This window comes from Hyla sarda, chromosome 3, assembly GCF_029499605.1.
Source record: "Hyla sarda isolate aHylSar1 chromosome 3, aHylSar1.hap1, whole genome shotgun sequence".
Taxonomy (NCBI): Eukaryota; Metazoa; Chordata; class Amphibia; order Anura; family Hylidae; genus Hyla; species Hyla sarda.
In genome coordinates, this window is record NC_079191.1 from 1,904,806 (window position 1) to 1,927,371 (window position 22,566).

Here is a 22,566-nt window from a genome sequence, read left to right on the forward strand (position 1 = left end):
GGCCCCCGCAGCAGTAAACACCCCCTCTGATGGCACACTACTGGCCGAGAAGGAAAGCTTTTCCAGGGCAATCTCTGCTAATTGCGGCTACAAATCAAGTTTGGCTGCCCAGAAGTCCAACGGATCTTCGAGATGTGTTAGCATGTCAAGGTATGCTGCCACCTGCTGGTTCAGGTCCTGCTCCAGATCTACCTGCTGCTGATTAGTTGCTTCACTATGCGGGTGAAGAAAGCTACTCATCAGCGACTGTAGACTCAGGCTGCAACTGATGGAGCTGGTATCGCTCCTGCCACCCCACCCCTCCTCAGTAGCCATGGCAGTGGGCTGCGAAATGATGAACGATGGCGCTGATAGGCATCGGCCAAATGACTACTCAATTGACTAAGCAGGATGTCTCTGTAGTAGATCACTTTGCCCTCCCTCCCTTGTGGTTACAAGCAGTAACCACCAGCGCTTCAGCACACAGTTGCTGTGTACTACACGCAAAATTGCACTTTCTCTCTCAATCTCACTCCCTTCCCTATCAGTGCTTCTAGGCATGTGTTGTGCTTAATCTGAATCAATGCTGTTCTTCTGTGCAACACACTGCTCTCTGTAAAAGAACACTGTAAACAGTGACTAGGCGGTAAATCGCTGCAGTAAGAATGCTTTTCTGTGAAACACACACTGCTCCCCTCTCTGTGCATCAGAACGCTGACTTGACTAGGAATCCCTGCTGGAAAAAGCTTTTCTGTTCAATACACAGCGCTGGCTGTCCCTATCTATCTCTCTGCAGTGAAAGGCTGAAGTGACTGGCCACAATATGGCGGCTTATTATATAGGGCAGTGACATCACGGGGTGACTGGCTGCTGATTCTGCATGTGATTCAGGGTCATCCCGCCTACCCTTGTTCCCACATTCCCAGGATTCCACCCCCCATGTCCTCACATGTGGATCCACCATTTTAAAATGCCCTGGAGCCGGGTCCCCACTAAATGGAGTTTAATGAAGCATTTTGTGCTATAGAATAGCGGCAATATTTGCATTCATTGAAAAACAAATTTTTCCTGAAATTCGTAACAAATTCGGAATCATCAGATTCAATTCGCTTATCCCTAGAAACAATGTTTCGCACCCAGCACATCAGCTGGTGGAAACACTCCCCCTCCATTCATCTCTATGGGAGAGGCAGAGACACAGCGTTCACGTGTCTCCACTTCTTCTATAGAGATGAATGGAGGGGGAGTGTTTCCACCAGCTGAAGTTCTGGGTATGTAACACACTCAAGCAAAGCCTAGGGCCCCGTACAGGATATCTCAGGGAGGGGAACCTCTAACGATCAGACATTTATCCACTATATTATGGATAGGGGATACATTTCGTACTGCTGGACACCTTTTTTGACAGGTCCCCACTGTGTGAAGAAGCATCTGTAAGAGGAACAAGCTAATACATTTTCTGCCTTCAAGAGAAGAAAAAGAACATATTTTAATGATGGATGCTATGTTTGATATCTCAATTTTGTTGTTAAATGTTTGACTCCCTGAAATGTTCACTTAACAGAATATTTTATCAATATTTTCTTAAAGGCTTCTTTGACTTCATTATTCCTCAAGCTGTAGATCAAAGGATTTAACATAGGTGTAACAATCCCATAACCTATAGCAATATATTTCTTGATAAAATAAATTCTTGCTTGTCCCGTGTATGTAATCACACTTGTCCCATAAAACATAATAACCACAGTGAGGTGGGAGGCGCAGGTGGAGAAGGCTTTAGATCTACCCTGAGCTGAAGGTATCTTAAATATTGCGAAAATTATGCAAATATAGGTCACCACAATGAATATAAGAGGTGATACTAAAATTATAAAACTGTGACCAATCAATAAGAATTGAGTAGCTGACAGATCCCCACATGACAGCTCAAGAACCACTAAAATCTCACACGCAAAATGGTCCAATGTGTTTCCTTTACAAAACACAAGAGGTTTTATGATGGTCGGGGTAAGAGAAAAGTATAAACTTCCCAAACACATGATAACAGTGATGTATCCACAGACTCTCCAGCTCATAATGGTGGTGTAATATAAGGGGAAGCATATAGCAATATACCGGTCATAGGCCATCACCGCCAGTAATATACATTCAGTTATACCGAGAAAAAGACCAAAGTTCATTTGGGCGAAACATCCAATGATAGAAATTGTCCTTGTATTATTAATGATATTGAACAACATTTTTGGCATATTACAGGATGTGAAGCACAAATCAATTAAAGACAATTTACCAAGGAAATAATACATAGGGGTATGTAACTGGGGACTGAGGATGACGGTGAATATCATGAAACCATTTCCAAGGACGATCAACATATACATGAATGAGAACAGAACAGACAGTAATATTCTTGCCTTAGGGTTTTGAGAAAATCCAATCAAGATCAATTCCTTCAGCAAAGTCTGGTTACCATAATCCATATCACATAAACACAGTATTTATGCAATGTGTTAAAGTTGAATCTATTTATAATTTATTTATTTACGTATGTATTTCTTTGTTTAATTAATTGTAGATTTCAGCAATGATGATCCTCAACAGAAAACATGAGAATATCTGGAAATGAAGCCTTCACAGTCACAAATAACACGATCATTTTCCCATCTCTGTGCATAAAATCAGACTCAAACCCCTTTCATTAAACCCATATATTATACATAAAGCGAAAGTCAGCTTAGTACAAAGCAAGAGAAAATAATATAACTGTCTAATGCAGGCATATGCAACCTTCAGCACTGCAGATGTTTCGGACTACATCTCCCATAATGCTTTTGCAACAAAATGCTGGCAAAGATTCATGGGAGATGTAGTCCAAAACATCTGCAGTGCCGAAGGTTGCCTATGCCTTGTGTAATGTGTAAAATCACAGAAGTTCCTAAACATTAATTGATATGAAAGTTAGGTAAAACGTATGTTTATAGCTACAAATATACCACAAATTGGATATGTGTTACTATAATCTGACATTCTTAACAGTAAGGACCTAGGTTTGACATTGAAGACTCAGTTCACAACCCTTATTACAATTTCTGTCAGATCTGATTAAGAAATAATACAAATTGCTATTTTTCAAAAATGACAGACACTATGAGGAAACACCAATGGACCCTGTTATAACTTAAAAGTGTCATCTGACTGCTGCTGATATTCATCTTGCATGGCCATACCAGCTTTACATGGCAATAAGAACCATTGTGGCAACTATTAAAAAAACTGAAGACATAACGCAAACATGACTAAAGCTTTAAAACCAGAAATTAAAAATACTGTATGCAGCAATTAGTTGAATCTAATTGTTTACCAATAAGTACCAGGTGATCCAAAAGTTAGAACAAACTTTAAAAATGAATAATTTGAAAACAAATCAAGAAACAAAGATACGGTTTGCACCAAACGGATGGAAAAGAAACCGGGTTTTTGTGTGGCAATGAAAAAAAATAGTTCTGTTGGCGACCAACACTGGCGACGGGCTTCAAAACAGTTTCTGTCACTGGTCAGCGATATGTAGCACTGTTACAGAACAACATTATTCCTGAACTGAAAGCGCGACAGGCACTCCAAATTGCTCTGCCTATGCATTGCCTGCTACGCTCAACATTTGGGGAGGATCGCATTATTTGTCGCTACTTTAATCACACTTGGCCTCCAAGATCTCCCGATTTGACACCCTGTGACTTTTGGCTGTGGGGATTCTTGAATTCAAAAGTGTTCCCCGACCAACCGGCATCTCTAGCAGCACTGAAAGATGCCATCCGCCAAAATGTGTCTGCCATAACGCAAGAAATGCTACCAAATGCTGTATAGCGCCATCTGTTGGTCACCAAAAGAACTATATTTTTTTTCGTTGCCATACAAGACCTGGTTTCTTTTCCATCCGTTTGGTGCAAACCGTATCTTTGTTTCTTGATTCATTTTTGAATTATTAATTTTTAAAGTTTGTCCTAACTTTACCATTAAGTTACAATAAAGTCAAATGTATAATTATTTATGAATAAGTTACCACAAAGTCAAACATATAATTCTTTAGCAATAAATTATAAAAAGTCAAATTTATAATTATTTACCAATAAGTTATAATAAAGTCCAATTATAATATAATATAATTATAAAATTATATATGTTTTATAAAGTCAAATAATTTATTATTTACCATTAAGTTATAATAAAGTCAAATTGATAATTTTTTACCCATAAGTAATAATAAATACAGTTAAATAATAAATATTTCCCAATAAGTTATAATACAGTTAAATGTATAGTTATTTATCAATAAGTGATATTAATGCCTAAATGTGCCTTCTGGTATCCTGAAACTTAATGCACCAGGACATACATTTTGACTGCAAAAAGTACTGATCAGTGCTAAAAATAAAATAAACAACATGTTTGTATGTACTTTTGGTGCATGTGTAAATGTCCAAACTGTATGGTCCCATATGGTGGAAAGCCTTAATCTAAAAAAAAAAAGTCTATAATTGCTGCACATTCCATCCCAGAAAATGTGTTCTAAAGGTCAAAATGAGCCATATCCTTATTGGGTTAAGTTCTAATTTCTTATTATTTACCAATATGTTTTTCTTAAATTCTAATATCTAATTATTTAACAGTAACTTATATTAAATGCATTTTTTTTATAATTTAAAAGTATTTTTTTTAAATAAATTCTAATTTCTTATTGTTTACCAAAAAAGTACCAAGTTAAATTCTAATTTCTTAATGTTTTATCACCTGTCAAAAGACAGATTGAATGTTCTACTGAAATGTATACATAGCTTCTACTGCATTACCTTTTCTTAGACATAAATAACATTATATAACCTTCTGACTGGAGAAAACATATTTTTTTCTCCAAAAAGTAAAAAAAAAATGAACGCTCAACCATTTCAACAAATTTAATCTTTGAGCTCTCTTGGGTCTAGCAATCTGCAGTGAACATTTGTGTGTCTAATCTTTGCCATTAATAAATTCTTAATGAAGTTAAGACAAATTCCTGTCTTTCTACTCTCAGAGTAGAGATGCTGATTCAGATAATCACATGGTTTATATGTTATATTCTATAACATTTTATTATGCTGGAACTATAAATTACATTGTTTTTGCCAAAGTTATTAACCTCTTAAGGACGCAGGGCGTACCTGTATGCCCTGTGCCCGGTCTTGGTAAATAATACCGGGTCGGTCCCGGCGGCTAATGATAGCTGGGATCCTGGGCAAATAGCGTGCTGCACCGATCATTGTGCCTTGCTATTAACCCTTTAGATGAGGCGATCAAAGTTGATCACCTTGTCTAAAATGAAAGTGAAAGCTTCCCGGCAACTCAATCAGGCTGATCGGGACCATCGCAATAAAATCGCAATGTCCCGATCAACTAGCACGCAAACGGAGGTCCCCTCACCTGTCTCTGACGCGCCCGATCGGCGATTGATTGCTCCAAGCCCGAGATACAGGCTTGAGCAATCGATCGCCTATAACACTGATCAATGCAAAGCTATGGCTTTGCAGGGATTAGTGTAAAAGTTCAGTGTGTGCAGTGTTATAGACTCCTATGGGAGCTATAACACTGCAAAAAAAGTGAAAAAAACAAGTTAATAAAGGTCATTTAAGCCCTTCCCTAATAAAAGGTTGAATCACCCCATTAAAAAACTGTGTAAATAAAAATAAACATACACATATGTGGTATTGCCGCATGCGGAAATGTCCGAATTATAAAAAGATATTGTTAATTAAACTACACGGTCAATGGCGTACGTGCAAAAAATAGCATATTTTTGGTCACTTTTTATATCATGAAAACATTTATAAAAAGCTATCAAAAAGTCCGATCAATATAGAAATAATACCGATAAAAACTTCAGATCACGGTGCAAAAAAATTAGCCCACAAACCTGCCAGTACACAGAAAAGTAAAAAAAACTTATAGTAGTCAGAAGATGAGAATTTTTAACATATAAATTTTCCTGCATGTAGTTATGATTTTTTTCAGAAGTGCAAACCTATATAAGTAGGGAATCATTTTAACCGTATGGACCTACAGAATAAAGATAAGGTGTCATTTTTACCGAAAAATGCACTGCGTTAAAACGGAAGCCCCCAAAAGTTACAAAATGGCATTTTTTCTTCAAATTTGTTACACAATGATTTTTTTTTCAGTTTCACCGTGGATTTGGGGGTAAAATGACTAATGTCACTGCAAAGTAGAATTGGTGGCGCAAAAAATAAGCCAAAATTTAAAGTGTTATGATTTTTAGAAGGTGATGAGGAAAAAATGAAAATGCAAAAAACGGGTTAAGGGGTTAATAGATGGACAAATGACTATAAACACTTTAATTTTGTGATAATAGATAATAGAATCTGAGAGGACTTGCAATGCCCCATAATCTTCTCACAAAATAAATTGGTGTTTACCAGTCACTATATTGCTATAAAGTGTTTTCTTTTACCCAAATGTTTCTGCAAAATGGGGAAAAAAAGTAGAAGGTTCAAATTAAGTAACACTTCACCTGATGGCTTTATTATCTCTTCATGCAGAATCTTGTTTCTACACACAGGAACCAAGCACAGGAGCTAAGCTTAGGAATGAAGATGTAGTGTAATGTATGGAGTGGGTGACACTATGGGTGTTGTCATCAGTCTTTCCTTTGCCGTTCTGTTACCTTTATAGTATTTGGAGCTGTTTATCAGTAAAAATAATCCCATAAGATTAACTGTGTAATGCTGTGTACCCCATCTAATAGGGTTTCAAGGAATTAATATCAGGAGTGCTCATAATGTAAATGAGGAGAAAGTCCCCATGAGACCATTTAGCAGAACTGCAGTAACCTGTACCTGACGGCATTGAAGATCAAGATTTTGCTGAACATTTGCATCTGATTTATTTTATTTTTTTTATTTTATTTAGACCAATATCTGTACTTTAACCCTTTCCCAAGTACAGATTTCTTGCACACAGCTTCAGCACAGCATTAGCCTCTGAAAGACGAGAGGGGTGGGGTATGAGTCAAAGTAGCATTTGCATCAACTAGAAATATGAAAGAATGCAGTTTTCCTTAGTATCTACTAGTCAGGTAAAGGTTGGAAAATGACTTTGTTTGTCACAAGGCAGTAAGTGGTCCTCTAATGATGGCATTGACTAGGTATCACATTTGGTGCTAGTGATGAGGATCCTATAATCTAAGCTGGACCACATTTAATTCAGTTATGTGGTTTTGGATATAAAAATGACATTTAAGTGAGTTTTACTGATTTTAACCCCTTAAGGATGTAGGGTGTAAGGCGATGTAGAGCTGACCCCATGTCATAGCAGGGTGGTCCTGGTGGCTATCAATGGGCGGGACCCTTGTCTAATGCCAGACATCACTGATCACGTGATGCCCAGCAATGCCACGATCAAAGTTGATTGTGGCGTTTCTAAAATAAAAGAAAGCATTCCCGGAAGCTCAGCAAAGCTGATCGGGGCCACCGCGGTGAAATCGTGGTGTTCTGATCAGCTGAGAGAACAGCAGAAGAGCCCTTATTCACCTTACAACAGTTTGATCTCTTTTTTCGATGCTTCAGTCAGCCTCAGCTGCAGCAATCGAGCACAGACAACACTGATCAATGCTATGCAAAGAGCATGTAATAGTCCCCTATGGGGACTAAAGAATGGTTTTTAAAAAAAGTTAATTTTTTTTATAAATGGGAATTAATAAAAACAATATAAAATTTTAACCCTCCTTTCCAATAAAAAAAAAATATGTGCACAAAATAAACGTGTGGTATTGACACGTGTGTAAATGTCCGAACTATAAAAATACAATGTTATTTAAACTGCATGGTCAATGGCGTATACGTAAAAAATACCAAAGTCCAAAATTACATATTTTTGGTCATTTTGTATACCCTAAAAAATGTAGAAAAAGCGATCAAAAAGTACCATCTAAACAAAAATGGTACCAATAAAAACTACAGATCACGACACAAAAAAGAGCCCTCATACAGCCCCGTATTGGGAAAAATAAAAAAGTTATAGGAGTCAGAAGATGATAATTTTAAACATGCTAATTTTGGTGCATGTAGTTATAATTTTTTTTTTGTATTAAAATAAAATAAAACCTACATAATTTTGGTATCCTTGTAGTGTATGGACCTATAGAATAAAAATAAGGTATCATTTTTACAGAAAAGTTCACTGCGTAGAAACGGAAGCCACAACAAATTACAAAATAATGTGGTTTTTTTTCAACTTTGTCCCACAAATAATTTTTTTTTGGTTTTGCCATAGATTTTGTGGTGTAATGACTGATGTAATTAGAAATTAAAACTTATAGGCTGAGATTTATTAAGCTGTGTGAGAGAAAAAGTGGAGTGATTTTCCCACAACAGCCAATCACAGCTCAGCTAACGAGCTGTGGTAAAGTGAAACCTGAGCTGCGATTGGCTGTTGTGGGAAAATCACTCAACTTTTTCTCTCACACAGTTTGATAAATCTCAGCCATAGTGCATAAAACAAGCCCTCAGATAGGACTGTAGGTAGAAAACTGAAAGTTTTATAATGCTTAGAAAGGGGGGAGGAAAAAAAAAGTTCAAAAACGGAAAACAGAGTCCTTAAGGGGTTAATAAGTAGCAGTTTTTTTTTAAAGGGGTCCATGGGTATGATCTAATGATTTCACTTTAAAAGCACACAAAAATATAAAGCTCAAGTTATTATCTTTATTTATTTATTAAATTTTTGAAGTGTCCTTAGTTCCAGGGTGCTCTATGAATGTTAAAAAAAACTAACATATGGATACTAGATTTATACAGGATTTATACTGATGCCATATTGGAGTCAGAAAGAAAATTTTCCTTTGTCATGGGACAATTGGCCTCAGCCTCATGTGTTTTTTTTTTTTTTTTTCTTACCTCTGGATCAACACAGTAGGGTTTTAGGTTGAAGGCGATAGACTATGTTACTTTGTTATGTGTGAATTAATACCTTAAGGTTTTTTTTTTCAGTTTTGCACTTTCGTTTTCTCCTCCTCACCTTCTCTTCTGCTTGTTTTTTGTGACACCAATTTTACTCTGTAATGACATCAATAATTTTACCATAAAATCTACTGCAAAACCAGAGAAAAAATATTTATAGGGCTAAATTGAAAAAAAAAGGCTTCCATTTCTACGCAGCGCACTTTTCAGTAAAAGTGACACCTTATCTTTATTCTGTAGGTCCATATAGTTAAAATTATACCCAACTTATATAGGTTTGATTTTGTTTTACTTCTGTTAAAAAATTATAACGTATTGCATGAAAATTAGTAGGTTTAAAATTTCCTGACTCCCATAACTTTTTTTATTTTTCCATATGAGGGGATGTGTGAGGGCTAATTTTATTTCCCATGATCTGAACTTTTTCATTGGTCTTTATACATTTTTTTAGAGTATACAATGTGACCACAAACATGCAATTTTGGAATTTGGAATTTACGTATACACCATTGACTGTGCTGTTTATTTAACATTATTTTTTTTAGTTCAGACATTTACGCACGCGGCAATACCACATATGTTTATTTTTATTATGTGAAGTTGAGTAAAGATAGAGCCGCTATTGAAGTTTTCTTGCTAGTTTCTGTGTGGGGTGCTATTCCTAGACAAGGCAATAATTCATATAGAATAATATTTATTTTTATTATGTTTTTATATTTTTATATGGAATTTGGGAAAAGAGGGGGATTTAAACTTTTTATAACAAAGGCGTTAATGTGTGTTTTTTCAAACTTTTATTAAACTTTTTTTTTTATAATTTAGGAGGAATCATTAGATGCCTTATACAGGTCAATGTAGTTCCATAGAACTACATTGATCTGTTTACTCTGCACTCGATTGATGAAGCCTGGTCCAGCCTGGGATCTACCCCACTGGACAATCAGGAAGTGGGGGGATCTACCCCACTGGACAATCAGGAAGTGTTTAAAGGACCCTTTAGATGCCTCTCTCAGGGTTAAATGCCATCCCTCAGCTACAAGAGTCAGCTGAGGGCCGGCCATTATGGCGCGGGCTCGAGTCAAAAGCCTGTGCCATACACAGTTAACGGCACAAGGATGTGTATACACGTCCTTGGTCGTTAACCAGTTAAAATGCATTTTCACAACAGAAACACAAGAACACAAGAGTAATGTGCAGCTCACAACAAAAAAATATGAGGTTAACTGCAAACACTTAACCCCAAAAATGTTTAAAAAAAAATTTAAACAAAGAAAAAAAATCTTAAATGGCAGTCCTCAGTATACCCTCCAATCGCTTGGCTAGATACAAATAAATAATAGTCAATCCCAAAAATAGGTGAGAGACCTTTACCAATGAAATTTACATTTATTAAAATATACAAACAGCCTGATATAAATATTTCACCAGACCACAGGGCCCTGTGTCTGGATTAAAATAAAATAATATTGCACTACTGTTCATAGATAGTATAAATAAGAATACATTCAGTCACTTTGTATACATAACAAATGTACTATGAGACACTATGTAACTATCAGTGCAAATGAAAATAATTACGCTCCTAATCCTATTCCGGTTCGTATTCCTATCTCTACCAAAAGTGTGAATGATTTAACTGTTGTAAAATAAAGTCCTGTCAATCAACAGATTTAGCCTGTACGTATTCCTACAAAGAATAGTGACAACCATTTCACTGTTCCACTGTTATTTGGGACTTTATGCAATATGTCTCTGTTGTTACTGCTGTGGTATTCTATGCCTGTAGAGTTGAATGATACACCTGTGGAAAAAGTGTGTCTTGTGCTAAGTACTGCTCATTGTTCAATGTCTTCAATCCCATTCTCTTTATATATGTAGGCTTATGAGGTAGACCTGCGGGAGAGAGAAATCTGGTACTATGTATCATTCACCGCTTTCGCTCTTCATTCACAATCTCTATCGGCTCCAACTAGCAATGACATCTGGGAGTCACTGGATATCAGACTGATATAAGATGTGAAGGCCCTGCTCATTTATTTATTAATCTACAAGAATTCAATTCCTTTAAGTTCAGCTTCTAAGATTGTTGTGGCCATAAAAAAAAAAAAAAAAAAAACTGGCATTAAAGTTGCAGATGGACATGTATTGCCTTTAAGGAATTTTGCAGATTCTTTGAAAATTGCATTGTCTGACTTTGGATATATTTGCTCGATCTCAAATTCTGGGTATATTGTAAGTAGAGTTGAGAGAATTTTTTTGAAAGTTCAGCTCGGTAGGCTTGACAAAATTGTTATAATAGTTTACGTCCAGGCAAACAGTTTCTTAGCGAACTGACAAAAAAAAGTAACCCTCAAAACATGTGTATACCATTGCCTAAGAGTAGAAAAGCCTTGTATAACACAGCTAGGGTCACCTAGAAATGTATTCAAATAGTTTTAAGATTTAACCTTTTAACGACCACAGTCGTAAATGTACGTCCTGGTGCGGCGGTACTTCGCGCACCAGGACGTACATTTATGTCCTGGACATGACCGCGATAATCTGAGCGGTGCTCGCGACATGCACTGCATGTCCTGGCTGCTATGAGCAGCAGGGGACCCGCTGGTAATGGTGGACATCAGCGATCGCGCTGATGTCCGCCATTAACCCCCCAGTTACTGTGATTAATACAGATAAGGGCATCTGCAACAATGTGCATGTTTAAATGGATGATCAGATCGCCCACGTCTTATCTAATTCCAATTTATTAATCCCTAAGACACATTTATTCATAGTTGTGCCTTTCATGTAACTTTTTTTTTATTTTTTCTAACAGAAAAGGCAGTTTTGAAAACTAGCATGTAGATTAAACTCCAAGCCTTTTTTACATTGTGACAAATTAATAAACAGCCGTGTGACTTTTTGTAAATTAGGCCATGACCAAAGATTAAAACTATACCAAATAGTAAACCACAAAAGTCTCATATTTTGATGCAAAATATAAATTAGTGTAGTTTTAGATTTAATACAACATATAGTATTTTTGCCTGGGCTTAACATAACTTTGCATGAAAAAAGTGTTAAGAGTGAATGCATCATAGCCATCTGAGGACAAGTTACATGTATCTTCTGGGTTTAACTAGACAAACAGTATTTCTAACTGGGGTATCATAACTATGCATTTTAAAGTATTTTCTGGGTTTAATCAAACATAAAAGAGAAGATTTATCATAACCTGTGCAGAGGAAAAGTTCATCAGTTGCCCATAGCAACCAATCTTTTACTTTTCAGACCTTTTTAAAAAAAAATTAACAGGCAATCCAATTGCTATGGGCAAATGGACAACTGGATTTGCTATGGGTAACTGGACAACTTTTCCTCTGAACAGCTTTTGATTAATCTCCCTCATAGTGTTTCTACCTGGGTTAAACATAAGTACATATTTAAAAGTGTGGTGTCCCGACACCGGATTGTATCCGTTGTCTTGTGGTGAGGTCCCCAAAGTCAGATTCCTTGGTGTAGGTGTGGTTCTCATCCCTAGTTAGCCCCTTGTCACCCCTTTTGTAATTAAAATTATTCAAATTTAGTGTGTATATATTTATATAGTAAGTGTACTTACCTAGTTAGCATCGCAGGACCTGCGTGTCACGTGATGCGTTCCAAAGACTCTATGGTTTGTAATTCAAGGACCTTTGGAGGAAGTCAGGTGTTTACCTATCAGGCTATGTAACGGTGAGTGACAGCTGATTTGGACCAATCCAAAATGGCCCTGCCCCTGCCCATATAAGGGAGCTGCGGCCATTACTCTCTCTTGTTCCTGGGCTGTTGACAGGGAAGGATCTGCGCTGCTGTCATCAGTGAGTTAGGCCCGAGCCTTGCGGCGACGGCTGATCTTTACAAAACTGTGAGTGTAATCAATCCCTAAGCACTCTGCAAGATCACCGGACCATATCTAACCCCTAAATCTGGATGGATCTTTGCAAATTACCCTAAATTCTGAGACATATCAAAAGGTCTGCAACAACTGTCAGTCACTAAAGTGTATGGAGACTGTATTAATGAGACTGTTACTGTTCATTGGATGTACCGCAAGTCTTTAAGTAAAATTTATCCAAGTTCAAGTTCAACTACCTTGTGGACCTTCAGTCATTTTATGCATGCACCTATCATTACTGGGAAGGGCGGCGATAGGCCGGAGAATTACCTCAGCATACCAGCCCTCAGCCTTGTGTCACGAACAACAGGGTTAACCTTATCCCTTGATATACTGAAACAACACCCTGACTACACTACCCTTACCCCTGAGGCCTACCACAAAGCCTTTTTGGCGTCACGAACAGGATTTGGGTGTGTACCTACTACAGTTGCCACTAGTGAAAGTGTACTCCCCCCCAGAAAACAAACTTTATTCATGTGCTGTAAACCGTGTTGCTGTGTACGGGAGCGGTGTTTGTGGTGCACCATACAAGGCGACCACGAGAAAAGTAAGAGGGGAGGCAAAAATTAATCTACAACTAAGATGTGTAAACTGCGCAATGAGTTCATGCTGCAATCCTCTGGTCCGGTCGGCACAGGCGGAGCCGAACTGCTGCCGGAAAAGCCCCTGGGCGTGGCTGCCAAGTTGCTGTGTCACAGCCGAAAGGGAACTTGGAGATACAGGAGTCGTCTCTGGAGGGACCGGAAGTCGGGGCAGCACCGATAATGTCCTTTCTGCCGGCCGCCATTTTGGAGAAGCCCACTATAAAAGACACCACACAGAGCAACCTCTTCAGTCTGCACAGAGAGCTGGAGAGTACAGACATGGCGGAGAGCAGCTTTCCACGTGGTGGAGTTGGCAAAATGGCGCCGGAAAAGCGGAAAGTTGTGGCAGTTGCAGCCTGACTTTTCCAAGAACTTGCTGACCCCCGGCAGCGGTTGTCATTAGACGAAGAGGAGGCCTGCTATCTTCCCCCACTGCCTGGTCAGACACACCTACAGCAGAGAGCGCTGGGACACCTGGAGGTGCATTGCCGGTGAGACTGTCCCCTCACCACAGAACTTGGGGCTCATGGGCCGAGATCCCATTGGAGGAGTCCGCAGTGAGTATCCCGCAAGAGGCGGCCTATTCTTCTTCCTCCAGCCCTGAGGTCATACCTCTATCAAGCTTGCCAAGTGCACGACCGTGCTCACCAAAATTACCGCAATGGGTGTTCGGAGATGAGCCGGAGCTGATCGAGTACATTCACAAAGTACTTCAACCATTACCTGGGAAGCCACTCCCACCAATCCCAACTGCAGAAAAAGAAAGGACCCGTCAAGAAGCCGAGCTGGTCGAATTGATGGAAAAGCTAAAGGCCCGACACAAATAACTCTATGCTCCCAAGCACGTGCATTTGCCCCATGAAGTACGGTGGCAAGAAAACACAAAAGAAATGGAGGCATTGTACATTCGTAAATGGGATCACCCCCGATAAGGGGAGGAGCCATTGGAAAGAAGAGCAACTGTGGCCAAGTTCGACAAGGTCAGGGGTTATGGGACACTCCTTGACTGCCATGCTGGGCAGACCATCCTCGTAAACCGGCGAGCAGTGCAAAGGCCATATCTCCATAAGAAGTTCTACACCTTGGAGGTGGGTGAAATTGTGGAGTACACCCCCGTCCAGAGCCTTTGTGGAGAATGGGCTGCAGCGGTCACCAGACCAACAGCCCCATCACAGCTTCCCTTCAAATATTTTCCGTGAACTGATTGGGAGTCCCATCCCTTCAACTTGAGGCCAAAAAGGTCCTCTCCTAAAGCCTCCACCAGCGTACCCAAGGAGGAGGAGCCTCAACAGCCAAGTTCATAATCTTCTATGTACAGCAAAGAGTCAAGTTCATCATCTTCTGTGTACAGAAAAGAGTCAAGTTCTTCATCTTTTACATACCGCCGAGAGTCAAGTTCTACACAGGGTGAAGAAAGTAGGCCAAATTTGCGGCCACCCAAGTCAGTACCTAGACCCTCTCGGAGCAATGAGAGTTTGTCTGAACCTGGGTTACCAACATATGTACCTAGGCCCTCTCGGAGCCAGGAGAGTTTGCCTGTTCCTTAGGTACCAACGAAAGGGTCATGGGTCCATCCTAGTTTGGAGATGGTACTCAAGCCCTATTGCCCCACTTTGATCCCGGCTAGAAAGCCTGTGTCCCCTTCTAATGCTGCCATCCACCACTCCATCCTCACCAATGTGGTGTGGCAAAGCTATGTCAATTTCATACCTACCCCTGATGTTGGCAGATACAGAGGAACCCAGAGAGGCACTAGAAGAATGAAGAAGAACATCCTCTAAAGAGACTCTAAAGCAATGTCCTATTGTTTCATGTGTTAACCACTTTTATTTTGCAGCAACCAAGTTCAAGAATTGTGCCTAGCAGGACTGTGCTAAGATTTTTCCAGTTCAAAGTTCAGCAACATAACCGCTAAGCTTGTGCCTGACTATTAAGTCAAGAGACTCCTAGCCAGTAGGAGATTCATTAAGGACTGTACCCGGCTGAGTTGTGGTTAAGGCTGTGTTTACCTTTCCCTTCCATGAACTCTTAGTGTAGGTGGAATGCTGATCCTTACACACCACTTTGTATATTTCCCTTTATTTGGACTCCTAGTGTAGGTGGACTGCTGATCCGTACACGTCTGTTTTATGTATATATCAGCAGCTTCATAAGAACTCTTATGCTAAATTTTGCACTTATCAGGTGAATGCGCCTGAACCATGTTGGAGTGTTGATAATTGTGTAAATTGTGTAGTAGATATGTATATGGTTCTTGTACACAGGAAGGCATCCTCGTGTCTGTGTACATAAAAAAACAGGTAAGGGTTGTACATAGAAAGATAGTCTAATGTCTATGTACATAAAAAGTGAGTCAGAGCTGTACACAAAAAATGTCAGTGTGTTGCACATGTACACTCAACACTAAAAACTTAAATGATTCTTGTGCTTACAAATGTATGAAAAGTTCTAAAGGTGTTTAGTAGTTGCTAAATAGGTGACACCCCGGCTCCCCCGAGGGTAGTATCATTGCACATCGCTAGCATCTGTCTCAACAAAAATAATAGGGAAGATTACCATTAGAATAGTACTTGCCCACATAGTACCTTAACTAACTGACTTAAATGTACTACTTCAATTTTCTCTAGTACATTCACCAAAGTAAATATCTCACTTAAGAAAACACTTTAGGGATTGTAGCCTATTGAAGCTCAATTCCTGCCACTGTTAGGTACACTTCTTCTTCTCCTTCTTTGCATGTGTGAGATGCTCTGCCTGGCCAGAAGGTGCTCTTGCATATTTAACCCCTTAAGGACACATGACGTACTGGAACGTCATGTGTCCACTCCCGATCTATAACGCTGGGCCACGGCGTGGCCCCGAGTCATAGCGGGTCGCGCCTGGCCGGGACCCGTGGCTAAGAACGGCCGGGACCCATGGGGCTGTGCCGCACGCTATTAACCCTTTAGACGCGGCGTTCAAAGTTGCACGCCGCGTCTAAAGTGAAACTGAAACCATGCCGGTTAGCTCAGTGGGCTGTTCGGGATAGCCTCGGCGAAATCGCGGCATCCCGAACCGCTTACAGGACAGCAGGAGGGTCCCTACCTGCCTCCTCGCTGTCCGATCGCCGAATGACTGCTCAGTGCCTGAGATCAAGGCATGAGCAGTGAAGCCGCAGAATCATCGATCACTGGTTTCTTATGAGAAACCAGTGATCAATGTGAAAGATCATTGTGTGCAGTGTTATAAGTCCCTATGGGACCTATAACACTGCAAAAAAAGTGGGAAAAAAAAGTGAATAAATATCATTTAACCCCTTCTCTATTAAAAGTTTGAATCACCCCCCTTTTCCCATAAAAAAAAACACAGTGTAGATAAAAATAAAAATAAACATATATGGTATCGCCGCGTGCTGAAATGTCCGAATTATTATAAAAATATATCCTTAATTAAACTGCACGGTCAATGGCGTGCACGCAAAAAAATTCCAAAGTCCAAAATAGTGCAGTTTTGGTCACTTTTTATATCATGAAAAAATGAATAAAAAGCGATCAATAAGTCCTATCAGTGCAAAAATGGTAACGTTAAAAACATTCAAAAAATGAGCCCTCATACCGCCCCATAAACGGAAAAATAAAAAAGTTATAGGGGTCATAAATTACAATTTTAAATGTATTAATTTTCCTGCATGAAGTTATGATTTTTTTCCAGAAGTACGACAAAATAAAACCTATATAAGTAGGGTTTCATTTTAACCGTATGGACCTACAGAATGCATATCAGGTGTAATTTTTACCAAAAAATGTACAACATAGAAACGGAAGCCCCCAAAAGTTACAAAACGGCGTCCTGTTTTCAATTTTGTCTCACAATGAGATCCGTTCCGTTTCACCGTAGATTTTTGGGCACAATGACTGACGTAATTACAAAGTAGAATTGGTGGCGCAAAAAATAAGCCATCATATGGATTTTTAGGTGCAAAATTGAAAGAGTTATGATTTTTTAAAGGCAAGGAGCAAAAAAACGAAAATGCAAAAACGGAAAAACCCCTGGTCCTTAAGGGGTTAAAAGTTTTAGGAGGGAATACGACAGAACCATCTATGGATACATTATGTGTATTTTCTAGGTTTAATAAAAAGAAAAATACCATAGCATTTGTAGCTGTGTTTAACATAGATACACATTTTATCTTTGAGAGTGAAAGTTTACTAGTAGGGACAAATCCCCCCAAAAACATTAAAATAACCTCCAAATCTTTTTTCAATAAAATAATAATTTCTGGTAGAGGGATATTTGTATGCAGTAGAGAACAGGGCATCCCTGCCATGTCCACTGCCAGCAAGAATGTTGGTGGCAGTACTAACACCAGTACAGGTAGCAAGACCAACCAGGTGCCTGAGCAGTAGTAGCAGCGTTAGCAAGAAGAAGTTATTAGTCAGTCCTCCAGGGGTTATGTGGTTTTGGAGGATGGTATGACCTTAGATGACTGGTTTACCTATGAGGCCACAAATGGTATTCGGTATAAACAATTCTCAATCTTTATTTGAACAAAAGTCGCATATGAAAACATACATTCAAATGCAAGTAAGGAGTTGGCAAACAGAATACACATGCTGGTAATATGGAGGTGAGTATATCCAAATATAACCAGAAAGAAGCTTGTTCAATGGCCGAATGTTATAAATTAATATGTAACAGTAGGATTATTTAATGGTAGATATATCAATACAAGTAACAATAACATATGTAAAAATACAACATAAGCAAGAATATAAGTGCATACAGTATAATTGACCAAAGGGATCCACAGATAAGTGGGAATTCTGCAGTTACAAAGTAAACAACCAACCAAATCTAATAGGTGGCTATAATGAACATATATATATATATATATATATATATATATATATATATATATATATCTCAAAGCATGTCAATAAACCTAGCCATGCACCCTGTAGAAAGATGTTCTCACCTCCTCCCCAAATGCGTGTTTTCACCTATGGCTTCGTCAGGGGGCGTGGACGTGTTATGTGCACTTATATTCTTGCAAATGTTGTATTTTTACATATGTTATTGTTACTTTGTTGCGAGCTAAGTGCCTCACTATCTCATAGTTTCACATTTGCATATGTTATACCATAGCTGTATAGCTCTCCATGTTTTATCTGCATGTTCATGTTTCACCTATATCCTTGTGCTGGCAGTGTGCTGCTGCATTCTTCTGTTGCTGTATATTTAGCCTAGTAGCGTGCACCTGTAGGCCAGGTCCATATAATAGTTTGGTATCAACTAAAGTGCTGGCTGACTTATTCTTTGTCTGTACTTGGAGTAGTAGCTACGGCCAGGGACAATTCATTGGTCAAAATTCTGAATAATGAGGCTCCACCACAAGGAGGTCAGGAAATAGTAGTAATACCTCTACAGTCTATCATTGTACTCCTCTATGAACATTTTGCAATCCTCCACAGGAAAAAGCATAACTTACCTCCTCCTCCCCCCCCCCCCCCCCCCCTCTTTTCATCGGTGCAAAATCAAGTGCTGGGCAAAAAAAGCCAAACAGTGGAGGAGCCAAACACTGGCTCTCTGCTCAAAGTCTTGGGAAACGTGGTTGTTATTAATAGCACAATCATTGTGAAAACACTGTGTGTAGGTGACATGACACACTCTCCCTGTATGGTACATGTACTAAATCTTGCTTAATGTTTCTTTAGAAATTGTTATTAGCAATACTGCTTATTTTCTAGGCTTGGCCATTTTCTGTTCCCATTGTTTATTTCTTGCTGTTTAGGTTATAAGACCACAGCGCCACTGTTAAAGCAAAGTGCTAGGTGGTTGGGATCTCAGGAGTGCGCTCTCATACCTGGCCACTTTCTGTGTGTGACAAGCGACAGATTGCTCTAGGGCTTGTGTACCGTGCCTGGAGCTGTTTGTGTTGAGCATCACACACCGATGGGGGCTGGGCAGGAGGGCACACTCTAGAGATAGTATTCTGCATCCCTCCAACACTGTGTAATTTCAATGTCCTGAAGTGGAGCCGAATTAAGCAATATAGGAAACCAAAATAACAAGTTGGTCAGACCCCTTCAAACCAGATTTTGGTAGCAAAGGCATTCTCGGTATTGTGTTTTTGGCAAGTTACTTAATTCACATTTAAAAAGTTCAAAAGCTCACAAAGATGTCAGAATTTGAAAACCATCTTTAGAGTATCTTTAAGGTAACTAACCTGACAGCCAACCTCTGAATACAATAAAATATCTGGCACCAACCATTGTAAGAAGAAGTTTCTGCAAAAAGAACCAACTGATACAACAACTAGCCTTATAGAAGACATTGAACATCTTTATACATTTTATTCATGTTTTAATTGTAATTGTTGTCTTCATAACAAGGTCACATTTCTGAACACTAAGTCAAAATTTTCTTAATGGCCCCTTTCACTTCATTATTCCTCAGGCTGTAGACCAAAGGATTTAAAAATGGAGTAAAAACCCCATAGCTAAGAGAAATATATTTCAGGTTAGAAGACAATTTTGCTTGTCCCGTGTATGTGGTCATAGTTGTCCCATAAAACATAATAACCACAGTGAGGTGAGAGGCGCAGGTGGAGAAGGATTTAGATCTACCCTGAGCAGAACGTATCTTTAATATCGAGGAAATGATGCAAATATAAGTCACCACAATGTATATAAATGGTAATAAAAGAATAAAGAAACTCTGAACAAACATAAAGAATTTAGTAGTGGAGAGATCCCCGCACGCCTGCTCAAGAACCACTAAGGTCTCACAAGCAAAATGGTTCAGTTTGTTTTTCCTACAGAATACAAGAGGTTTTATGAGGGTCGGGATAATAGAGGAGGCTAAACTTACTGACCACATGATGACTGTAATGTATCCACAGACCCTCCAGCTCATAATGATGGTGTAATATAAGGGGGAGCATATAGCAATATACCGGTCATAGGCCATCACCGCCAGTAATAAACACTCAGTTAGACCCAGAAAAAGACTTATGTTCATTTGGGCCAAACATCCGGTGACAGAAATTGTCCTTGTATTATAAAATATATCATACAGAAATTTTGGTATAGTGCAGGACGTGAAGCACAAATCAATAAAAGACAAGTTACAAAGGAAATAATACATAGGAGTGTGTAACTTAGGACTGACAATGACGGTGAAGATCAGGAAACTGTTCCCCAGGACGATCAACATATACATGAATAAGAATACGATGCAAACTAATATTCTTATCTTCTGGTTTTTAGACCAATCCAATCCAAATCCAATCAAGATCAATTCCTTCAGTAATGTCTGGTTACCATAATCCATATCACATAAATGCAATTTACATATATGAAAAACGTATATATTCACATTCCTGTTAAATTTCAAGACTTTTTTTTTCAAAGCCTTTAAACTTGGTTCCTCCACAGAATTCCAAGTCACAAATGAAGAGATGGTTTCCAAAATGTTTCATTCATAAAGCTGGATAAAACCAATAAAATTTTTTATGCACTTTGGTTCAACAATATATTGTGCACTAGAGATGAGCAAATCGAACTTGACGAACCCGAATTCGATTCGCAACGAATACGAATATCGCTGAAATTCTATTGCACGAATTGCTTCATTAAACTCCATTTTACAGCGTTCCAGGCTATTGTAGAGCTAAGATGGCGGATCCACATGTGAGTACCTGGGGCAGGGGATTATGGGAGGGCAGGAAACAGCGGCGGGAATGAAGGTAGGCGGGCTGACCCTGAATCACATGTGAGAGGCAGCCTATCAGTGTTCACTGACCCCTGTGATGTCACAGCCCCTATATAATCGGCGGCCATCTTGCCTCTCATTATTTTATCTATGCACTCAGATGGAGAGGACGGGACTGCGTGTGAATAGCTCATACCACAGCGTTACACTGCAACTGCTAGTCACATCAGCATTAGGGAAAGGCAGGAGTGCAGAGTGCTGTGCTGTTACTCTGAGAAGGATCATTGATTGCTAAACCTCCTATTCACGTTATTGAGCATTGCAGCAGAGAGGGGCAGATAGCTGTCAGCTGCCTCATACACATCTCCAAGCTGCCTGAACTTTATCAACCATCTTATCTTCTCATTTTTCAGCTCTATTGAGTTTTTTTTGCTCCACAAATCTTCTGCTGCTCAGAATTGTGTGACAGAGTGCAATTTAGGGTTTAATCCCTGGATTTTTTTTTTTGTGGTGCTGCACTGTTGGGTCCTGCTGCTGTTCAGAAATAAGTCATATTAGTGTGGACTTTAGTGCCTTTTTACCATTTTTTCACCTGTTACTCTGTCTCTGTGCTAAATTTAGTGTTATACCACACGTTATACACCTGCCAGTGTATTAGAGAAAACATTTTTTTACCTGAGTACAAATACGCTTTTTCAGTGGCCTTATCATTGCAAAGGGCCTAAATTCAAGCAAATAACGTACCATATACCACCTTTTTTTCTGTCTGTGTGCTAAAGTAAGTGTTATACCACACGTTATACACCTGCCGGTGTATTAAAGAAAAATAAAAGTTTTTTCTGCGTATAAATACGCTTAACAGTGCGCTCATCATTGCAAAGGGCATACATACAACAAAGGAGTGTACTATTTAGTAACTGTTATTCTGTCTAGGGCCTATATACTTTGAAAGGACAGCCGTAAGTAATCGCCTGCTGCTGTTCTATACCCTCATAAATGCACTAAGTATGTCAGGCAGGGAAGTGCCAGGACGTGCACAGAGAAGGGGCAGAGGCCTACATACGTCAGGCAGAGTTGGCAGCAGACTTGGGGCGAGTGGCAGCAAGAGTCGCAGCAATAGGCCTGAGCTCCCGTTAACACCCAGCGGTCGTGTCGTCGACCCATCTCTCCTCGTCAATTGGTTTGCACACTCATCCCCATCATCACAAGCGACATCTGACAACCCCAGTCAAGAGTCGGTGGGTTCCTCAGACACAACCCTCAGTTGGCATGGCCCGGGAGCAGTCCCCGTAATCCCATTGCCTTTGTCCTATGCTGTTCCCTCTCCCAAAGAGGTATCTCATGTTTTGGGTTCAGCTCCACTATTTAGAGAGGACGATGTAATAGAGGACAG

The 22,566-nt window shown here is 39.3% G+C and overlaps 2 protein-coding genes across 2 annotated transcripts; both read right to left on the reverse strand.

The window, feature by feature from the left end:
- Window positions 1-1,532: 1,532 nt before the first annotated feature.
- On the reverse strand, window positions 1,533-2,459 carry LOC130360453 (olfactory receptor 13C9-like). The gene has a single exon (XM_056562940.1). It carries the CDS (start codon window positions 2,457-2,459, stop codon window positions 1,533-1,535), a length of 927 nt encoding a protein of 308 aa, XP_056418915.1.
- Window positions 2,460-2,557: 98 nt separating this feature from the next.
- On the reverse strand, window positions 2,558-20,690 carry LOC130360454 (olfactory receptor 13C9-like). Its single transcript, XM_056562941.1, has 3 exons — window positions 19,882-20,690; window positions 18,787-18,813; window positions 2,558-2,645 (listed from the first exon to the last, which is right to left on the reverse strand). The coding sequence occupies exons 1-3, from the start codon at window positions 20,679-20,681 to the stop codon at window positions 2,558-2,560; spliced, it is 915 nt and encodes a 304-aa protein (XP_056418916.1). The 5' UTR covers window positions 20,682-20,690.
- Window positions 20,691-22,566: the final 1,876 nt, after the last annotated feature.

Coding starts and splice junctions, on each gene's coding strand:
- LOC130360453 (XM_056562940.1), bottom strand. CDS start 2,459: ATGGATTATGGTAACCAGACTTTGCTGAAGGAATTGATCTTGATTGGA.
- LOC130360454 (XM_056562941.1), bottom strand. CDS start 20,681: ATGTATATGTTGATCGTCCTGGGGAACAGTTTCCTGATCTTCACCGTC. Junction 18,814..19,881: donor GTGAAAGGGGCCATTAAGAA/AATTTTGACTTA, acceptor TGACCAATGAAT/TGTCCCTGGCCGTAGCTACT. Junction 2,646..18,786: donor GGCCGTAGCTACTACTCCAA/GTACAGACAAAG, acceptor TTTTATGCACAG/AGATGGGAAAATGATCGTGT.